An 8,276-nucleotide genomic window follows, 5' to 3' on the forward strand; every position below is an offset into this window, starting at 1 on the left:
TCTATTGTTCTCTTTAGTTGTTTAACAGATAAAACATGTATCCAGCGTAATTTACATTGAGTACATTACATTTATGCCTTGTGAATAAGCACACTTTTAAAAAGATTACTTATAACGGAAATAATATTCTTAAAAAGAATATACTTAATCCCAAACCGAATGTAATGTTTTTGGGCACACAACTACATGTTATTTGCAATTCAATGCTATTAGTACACCTTTATATGTGATTTCATAATTACTTCTTTTGTCTTTGATATATGTTTAAAGCGTACTGTCAAATGTACCGACATTTATGGTAAATTTTAATGTAGTTTGAGTCCCTAATGCAACTTTAAATCATGTAGTTAAATATACTTGTAATTACACATTTGTAATGATATTGTTGCTATTTAGCCCATTTTAAATATATTTACTTATGTAATATTGAATAACACACAAACAGTGAAACCATACTCGTAGTGGTTTTTTTATTTTTATTACTACTTTATTTGAAAGTACTGTTTGTTTATGTGCTTTAAAGGTTCCAATCAAACTACACGTGCACATTCAATTCAGTTAGTTTAGTCATAGAAATGTATGGAGTGACACAAACATGACTCACATGCAACCTGATGAAGTTCAGAAAATCCTGGACGTGCTCATGATGGACGGACTCCAGAAACTGCTTTCGTTTCGACATTTCGCTTAGAGTCCTACCAGACAGAAACACAATTACGACGCACTTCGGCAAGTAACTTACCATTGATGTTTTATTTTATATTGTTGTCCGTGCACAGGATGAGATTATGTAACGTATGCAACAGCGTAAGTGTTAATAGTTTCGCACACGCAGAGCAAAGCATTATTTTCTAAACTCTATCCGCACATAATAAATACATATTTTCCGTCAAAGCAAACCTGTCAGGTTGTTTACATCTAACGGTAGAAGAGCAGAGCCTCTGAGAGCTACATTTCCCCGCTCAAGCTTAAAGAAGCGTCATGCCGTTCTTAATGCGACAGCGCCACCTGCTGTAGAGGAGATGGACGGCGCTTGAGTTTGAATGCAGCCGACTTCATCGTTATCTCTACTAAAGGCGTTCTGTAGAACGTTATTTAGATAATGCTTCAAACGCTGAGCATCGGCTTCTACAACTACCAGCTAATGTCCAGCAGATGGAGCCAAAAGCACGCTGTATGTTAAGTCAGCAAAGTCATTTCCAACACTTGTAAACAATGAGAGGCACAGAGGTGAAGAATCGTCTGAGATATGACAGATGATACATTATATTGTAATTACATACTTTTCGGTTATAGAAAAATATTAATACAAAATAAATAAAACAACTTTAATCTGTTCTCCCTCTTTTTGGAATACCAAGCCAAGGAAACTTTAGATTTTACGGTTATTAGAAAATATTGCTCTTTTGTCAGTATCATGACCTGTCAGGTTGTTTACATCTAACGGTAGAAGAGCAGAGCCTCTGAGAGCTACATTTCCCCGCTCAAGCTTAAAGAAGCGTCATGCCGTTCTTAATGCGACAGCGCCACCTGCTGTAGAGGAGATGGACGGCGCTTGAGTTTGAATGCAGCCGACTTCATCGTTATCTCTACTAAAGGCGTTCTGTAGAACGTTGTTTAGATAATGCTTCAAACGCTGAGCATCGGCTTCTACAACTACCAGCTAATGTCCAGCAGATGGAGCCAAAAGCACGCTGTATGTTAAGTCAGCAAAGTCATTTCCAACACTTGTAAACAATGAGAGGCACAGAGGTGAAGAATCGTCTCTGAGATATGACAGATGATACATTATATTGTAATTACATACTTTTCGGTTATAGAAAAATATTAATACAAAATAAATAAAACAACTTTAATCTGTTCTCCCTCTTTTTGGAATACCAAGCCAAGGAAACTTTAGATTTTACGGTTATTAGAAAATATTGCTCTTTTGTCAGTATCATGTTCTATAATGGAGTATTGCTGGACCTAAAAAAACAAATAAGGCCTAAATATTGAGCATTATATTTTATTAGGTTGCTTCAACACCTTCCTTGTTAAAATATACCATGAAAAACAAAAAAGTATGAATAGACAATTAAGATAAAAATGCATTCAGGCTCTTTAACTCTAAAAGGGGTCCAAGTTACAAGTTTAGCATGATTCAAGTTAAATTGCATATTTTAATGATATCATGCATTATGCATAGAGAAGAATAAGGCTGGAAATCATATCAACAGCCATTTCACAGTCTTTAAACAATCCATAAGCAAAACACTTTGTAACCAAGCTATTATAATTTTACAAATGTCACATACTAAATACACATTTTGCTTTTCTTCATAAAACTGTTGCAGACAAAACGGGTATCAAACATTTCTGTACAGGCTTTTCATTTTGTGTTGTGCAACGGGACACAGTAAAATACTTTTAAAATAAATGATCAGTGGATCATCTATGAAGAGCTGAACATAACTTAGAATTTCCATAGCTGTTTGAGATAGAACAAGCATAAAACTAAGAAAGAAAAAAAAATGTTCATACATACATATATACATACAAACGAATACGTGTGGCCTTTGCCTTTGGCCATGTGTTTTGTGTAATATACTGCCTCAAACAAACACCAATGCAACAATAATGTCTGACTTTCCAGCAACATAAAAACATTTTCAGATGTGATTTTGATTGCTTACAAAACATAGTATTAAACCCAGAAATCAAAAAGTTTCAAAATATTATCAAAATAACTTAAATACAATAAATAAAGGCACATGTATTAATAAATCTAATGATCTAAATGATCTTTTTTTTCTGTCATTGTTTCTTAACTTCATAGGTAATTATTTTTATTGGGTAAAAAAGTGATATAATTTATCCAAACACCAATAAGATGAATAAAACAAACATAAGCAGACAAAACAAAAAAGACAATCAGATTGAATCCTTTGAGAAAGAGAGAGTAAGCGGGCCATTGATGCTTAAGGTTGTAATTTTAGCTTCGGTGAGAATGAGAGAGACACTTTATAGGCCAGTGTAAATCCCAGTAGAAGTAGCCTGGTTTAGTTAGTCCAGCGCTGCTCTTCTGCTTCTCAAGTTTCTATCCTGTGCGTGCCGTGACATGTCCCAGTAATCTGCTGTTCCATTCGTTTCTGCTTTCTAGCATGGACCACTACGTCTGAATGATCTTCTTCGATCCATCCTCGGTCAGATGATACCTGAGAGATAAAGGAAGCTTTCGTAATCAGGAAAAAGTACATTTAGAAGAGTGACTGTACAAATGAATGAGAATCACACCATCGAGTCCATCCTTTAGAAACGTCTTCACTTGCCAAGTCCACAACGGCCTGTGACAAAGACATCTGTGAGCCTCCATAAACATCCAGTGATCAACAGAATGAGAAAAAGAAGGGAATGTGAATGCATCAATGTTTTTTTACCTTGCCCAGTAGTACTTTGTGTTTGGACAACAGTCCTCCTCCATTCTTGACAGCGACATCCAAAGTTCTCCTGTGCAGTTCCACTATTGACACACTGAACTCAAAGCTGACAAAAGCAACACAACAAGAGATTGTTACTATAGTTACTGGTTTACTATGCTACATGCATCTGCAGACAACTGGTATCAAGAAACCTTCAGCAATGCAATTAAACAAAAATAACATTTCTCAGAAACATTGGCAGTTGCATCATACAGTATATTATGAAGTCTTGGCTGACTTGGTTTGGAGGTTAAAACAGTTAACTAGCTCTGTTCAGTAAGGAGCTCCGCTGTGGATTTAATATGAAGGAAATGTCATGCAAATGCATACAGCAAGATAAACAGCAGGCAAGATTTTGAATCTGGTGGGTCCTCTTCTCATTTGAATGCAATTTAAATGAGTTAAAGTTATCACTATGTCTGTAACCACATTAGGTTTTACGTGAATACTATTAGGAAAATGTATTAATATTCTAAAACTATTAGCAAAAGTTCTAAAAAACAAAAAACAAACAAAAAATCACTAATCTATCATTACAAACTTTTATTCCTCAGACGGTCAATGAACAGAGTGTAGTTCCTCATTTTTCCTCCTCAACTGCCCTTATAATCACCTTGCTATTTACTACCTTATTGTACATTAAAATGGTACCATGTCAAGCTAAAGAAACATCTTACAATGTTTATTGTCAAGATGAATTTAATTTGAAATTGAATTGAAATTCAAAACTGGCACTTTTCTGTTGAAAAGAATGCAGATAGACAGTATGATAACACTGCTACTCAGAGCTGAATGTGACGCATAGATTGTGAAAAAGAAGTGTGCTTAATTGTACTGAATGTGCAGTGAACTTGTAGTGTAATTTAAAAAATGTTTTAATTAAATGTTTTGATAATGTTTTAATAAACATTAAAGTGTGATTTTAAAATAAATACACTTAATTTGTGTATTGTTGCCTAACATACTAAAGCACATGTAATTGATTTTTGATAACTGTAGTGGGTAATTCAATATTACGATATCAAGTAAATATATTTTTAATTTACTGAACTGCAACTTCATGATTACAAATATATGTAAATATATTGCATATGTTTCATAAGTTTCTATAGAAATTACATCAGTAGTTTACTATAAATGCTTGTCTGTATTTATCAGTACACTTCAACCATTCAAAGACAATAGAAGTAATTATAAAATTACATATAAAGATGTACTTCAGTATTGGTTAAAGTGGGTCAAAGTTCAGCTAAATGTATTTAATATAAATGTAAACTATTTAACACATTTTCATTTAATTGCAATTAACATGCAATTACGTGTTAGAAAACATAACATTCCGTTTGCACTTGAGTCCATTCTTTCTGTAATAAGTAATCTTTTTAAAAGTTTGCTAAAGTGTACTTCTTTTTTATAAAGTCTTTTGCACCATTTATTATAATGAACATAATTGCCGATTTTAAAATGGTCTTTGAGTTTAGTGTGATTCTTACGACTGGTCATAGATAGGATTGAGTGTCTTCTTGAGTGTGCTGGTTTTTCTGCGGCCACTGCGACTCTTGTCTGGTAACAGGTACAGGCGGATGAATGGGTCTAAGCCATCTTTAGTCAGTGCTATGAGGTTTCTGCGATTAAGACACATGGAAACACATATTCACACAAAAGCATGAGAGGTATTTTCACAAGGACCTGTTGCGTCACATTTATACAAATGCAAACACATGTCCCCCTTTATTTGCACACTGTTGTTAATGTTCAAGAGTGTTAACCACTGATCATTTACCAAAAAATCACTAATATATTGGATTTGTTCAGTGTAAAAGTCAAAATTAGGCAAAGATTTGCAAACAAAATGATTGGAAGTGGTACTATAAAACACAGCAAGATGAAGGTTAATGTGTCTGTGGCATTCTCACCTGCAGGCATGAACCACTACAATAAGTTTATTCCTTTGTGAGCTGTGTCGGATAGTGAGCTGGACTTCACCGAGCGGATACTGGCTCAGCCCAGAGCCGCTGTAACAGAGAAACAGCAAGTTTATCTGACAGTGTGTGAGGCTGAGTTTGGATATCGTTTTGCTTTCAACAAGTCAACATGAATTCAAAATATATTTACAACATTTACTTTCTTAACGCATGTTCCTGATTGCATTCTGCATGATTTCCTTGATCCACATCATTGCAATTTAAATTGACTTCAAATATAAAGCACTTTTGAGTTTTTCAACCTCTCCTCCAACCACCCTGGATATCTTCTGATATGTAACATCTACTTTTTACAATCCAATCATTCCAGAAGTCTCTTATGCTAATCAAGGATGCATTTATTTGATGAAAAATACAGCAAAAACAATAATATTGTGAAATATGATTACTATTTAAAATAAGAGTTTTCTGTTTGAATATATTTTAAAATGTAATTTATTTCTGTGATGGCAAAGCTGAATTTTCAGCAGGCATTACTCTAGTTTTCAGTGTCACATGATCCTTCAGAATCAGGATTCTTTGATAAATAGAAGGAACAGTACTTATTTGAAATACAAGTATTTTGTAACATTACAAAATGTTTTTGTATCTTTACTATCACTTTTGATCAATATAATGCATCCTTGCTGAATAAAAAAGTATTAATTTCTTTCACAAAAAAAACCCCATCATTGGCCCCAAACCTTTGCATGGTAGTCTGTAATATTTAGCATGAATATGCAATATTTCTGCCAAAACATTCCAGTTTGTGTAAATTCATGGCAATTTTTGGTAAGGGCGGTGATGTTTGGATTGAAAATCCTCTCCAGTCTCCAGTTTTCTTCAGTGTGGTATAGGTGTGTTGGGGCTGTTTAATACAGTTTCAACTATCTGAGCAACATGGATGCCATAATGGTTTGTAACAGGGAGTCAGCGACAAATACAAATGAGTTGTGTAACCCTTCCCCACTGCTTCGCTGTTCAAATTGGTCTGGTCAATCTGCTCATTGCTATCCAGTCAGTTGTGCTGTGTTTTTCATTGGGCCGTGCAGATAAATGTTTCACACTGCACTGGATATAGCTAGTGTCTCACTTTTGGCTGTGTTTTGGCTTTTAGTGTTTCTCATAAAACAGTAGAAAGAACTCACCAGTGTGGCTTCTAACAAAATGAATTTGCATCAACAGGAAAAAAGCAAAACACAAATGACTTCTGCATCCAGGGAATCAGCGTGTCTTGGACACAGACTCACTTCTGTAGCTGCTGTAACCTCTGCTGCAGTTCCAGTGTGGCAGAGGGCAGCGAAATGTATTTAATGTGTCAATGTGGAATCAAAGTATTACATTATTTTTTTTAAATCCCAAACTTTTGAACCCTATAGTGTAAACTACAGTAGACTTACGTAATTAACATTATCTTAGTAATTATTGATTACTTTAATATTCATGCTTTTAGGGTGTTCCCATACCTCAATTTCCAGTTCCTGAGTGTGGGGATTGTTGATAAGGAAGGGAAAAGCCTCTTCCCACAGCGGCTCACTAGTTTTATATCTTACCTGAAAATCAGGAGCAAAACAGGACTGGATATAAGTGATTTGCTAGTCTTGAACAGGTTAAAGCTGATTAATGAATGCTACCTTGCTTGTGTACATCTTTTGTCCTACAGTCAGTTTGACAAAAGGATTTGGGTCTATGCTCACTTTCTTTCCAGACTGTTGAACAAAAATGGAAAGAAAACATATGATAAATGATATATGACCAAATATGACAGTCTCCTTTAATAGTTAAAAAATCTACTTCAGCTCTCTGGTAACATGAGCTGATTGTACTAGTTTGGTTAATCATAATTACATCATAGCTCAGTTAGCCTTTTTTTAAGGTTATGTTCCTTACTAGTGCTTTGTGATGAGAAGTTTATTTTAAACTCATCTATGAAAATGCAAATAACGCAGCAACCTAAATACAAAAAGCCTCGTTTTATTTTCTCAATTCAATAAAGACATGAAATTAAGTAAAAATAACAGTAGAACAGTAGTTTATTAAACAGAAGAGTACTTCAATAACATCTGCTAAGTCTTTAAACACATGCAGTGGTTAATGAGGGAAGAATACATTGGATAAGCAATTGAGAAATAAACCCAAATCACAAAAGAATGAAACAAATCATAAAAGACGTAAAATCATGCTTAGGGTCCAGACGCGAGTGTAATGCTTATGTTATGTCACTGTATAAACTGCATGCATTCTCAATGTACCTTCAGGCCTTTATAAGGGGGTTTGGGGCCATCAGGGTTAAAGTCAAGAGGATTGGTCTTTCCACAGGAAGGATTGAGAGAAATTGAGAATAGGAAAGTTAATATACAGCAAGAGGACATGCAAGAATGATAGTTCGACTGGTCCAGCCTAGGCATGGGCCGATTACCGGTTTCAAGGTATACCGCGATTTGAAATGTTCACGGTTTCAAAACCGCTATATTCCGTTATACCGTTCCTGCGGTATGCGCTGTTTTTCATGTCTCCTCAAAGACTGAAAGTGTAGGAATCCCTCAGGTTGAGAGCAGTGTAGAGAGTAACACGACTCTCCTCGTCCTGTTGGTGCGAGTGAGCGGTCAGTCTCGTGTGTGTAGGATGGCCGAACTTAAGGAGCTTCCCCTGGAACTTACGCGATCGGCAACCGGCCGTTTTTTGTCTTATTGCAAGCAACTCGTCTCTGTTCTGGACTTGTACAAACTGCGTTGCAATGCAATCGTTTTCCAAAATGTCATTTATGTGAAAATATGAAGTCTGTAAACGCCCGTTAACACAGGCCAGAGACGCTGAAGACAGACGCACAGAGAAAAATACTGTAGCAGGC

The 8,276-nt window shown here is 35.4% G+C and overlaps 2 protein-coding genes across 2 annotated transcripts in view; both read right to left on the bottom strand.

Annotated features, from left to right (window-relative positions):
- LOC107556058 (condensin-2 complex subunit G2-like) overlaps positions 1-979 on the bottom strand; it is a 29,064-nt gene extending 28,085 nt beyond the window's left edge. Inside the window, 2 exon segments of the mRNA XM_016239049.1 lie at positions 605-695; positions 901-979. Coding sequence (XP_016094535.1) covers positions 605-682 — 78 coding nt within the window. The 5' untranslated portion in view covers positions 683-695; positions 901-979.
- A 1,013-nt stretch (positions 980-1,992) lies between these two features.
- LOC107556060 (extended synaptotagmin-2-A-like) overlaps positions 1,993-8,276 on the bottom strand; it is a 30,463-nt gene continuing 24,179 nt past the window's right edge. Inside the window, exons 15-23 of the mRNA XM_016239050.1 lie at positions 7,678-7,734; positions 7,060-7,134; positions 6,892-6,978; positions 6,676-6,728; positions 5,378-5,476; positions 4,955-5,086; positions 3,420-3,525; positions 3,277-3,326; positions 1,993-3,197 (exon numbers count right to left, since the gene is read on the bottom strand). Coding sequence (XP_016094536.1) covers positions 3,152-3,197; positions 3,277-3,326; positions 3,420-3,525; positions 4,955-5,086; positions 5,378-5,476; positions 6,676-6,728; positions 6,892-6,978; positions 7,060-7,134; positions 7,678-7,734 — 705 coding nt within the window. The 3' untranslated portion in view covers positions 1,993-3,151. The remainder of the gene's footprint in view (positions 3,198-3,276; positions 3,327-3,419; positions 3,526-4,954; positions 5,087-5,377; positions 5,477-6,675; positions 6,729-6,891; positions 6,979-7,059; positions 7,135-7,677; positions 7,735-8,276) is intronic.

Source organism: Sinocyclocheilus grahami, unplaced genomic scaffold (genome assembly GCF_001515645.1).
Source record: "Sinocyclocheilus grahami isolate Dianchi unplaced genomic scaffold, SAMN03320097.WGS_v1.1 scaffold554.1, whole genome shotgun sequence".
Taxonomy (NCBI): domain Eukaryota; kingdom Metazoa; phylum Chordata; class Actinopteri; order Cypriniformes; family Cyprinidae; genus Sinocyclocheilus; species Sinocyclocheilus grahami.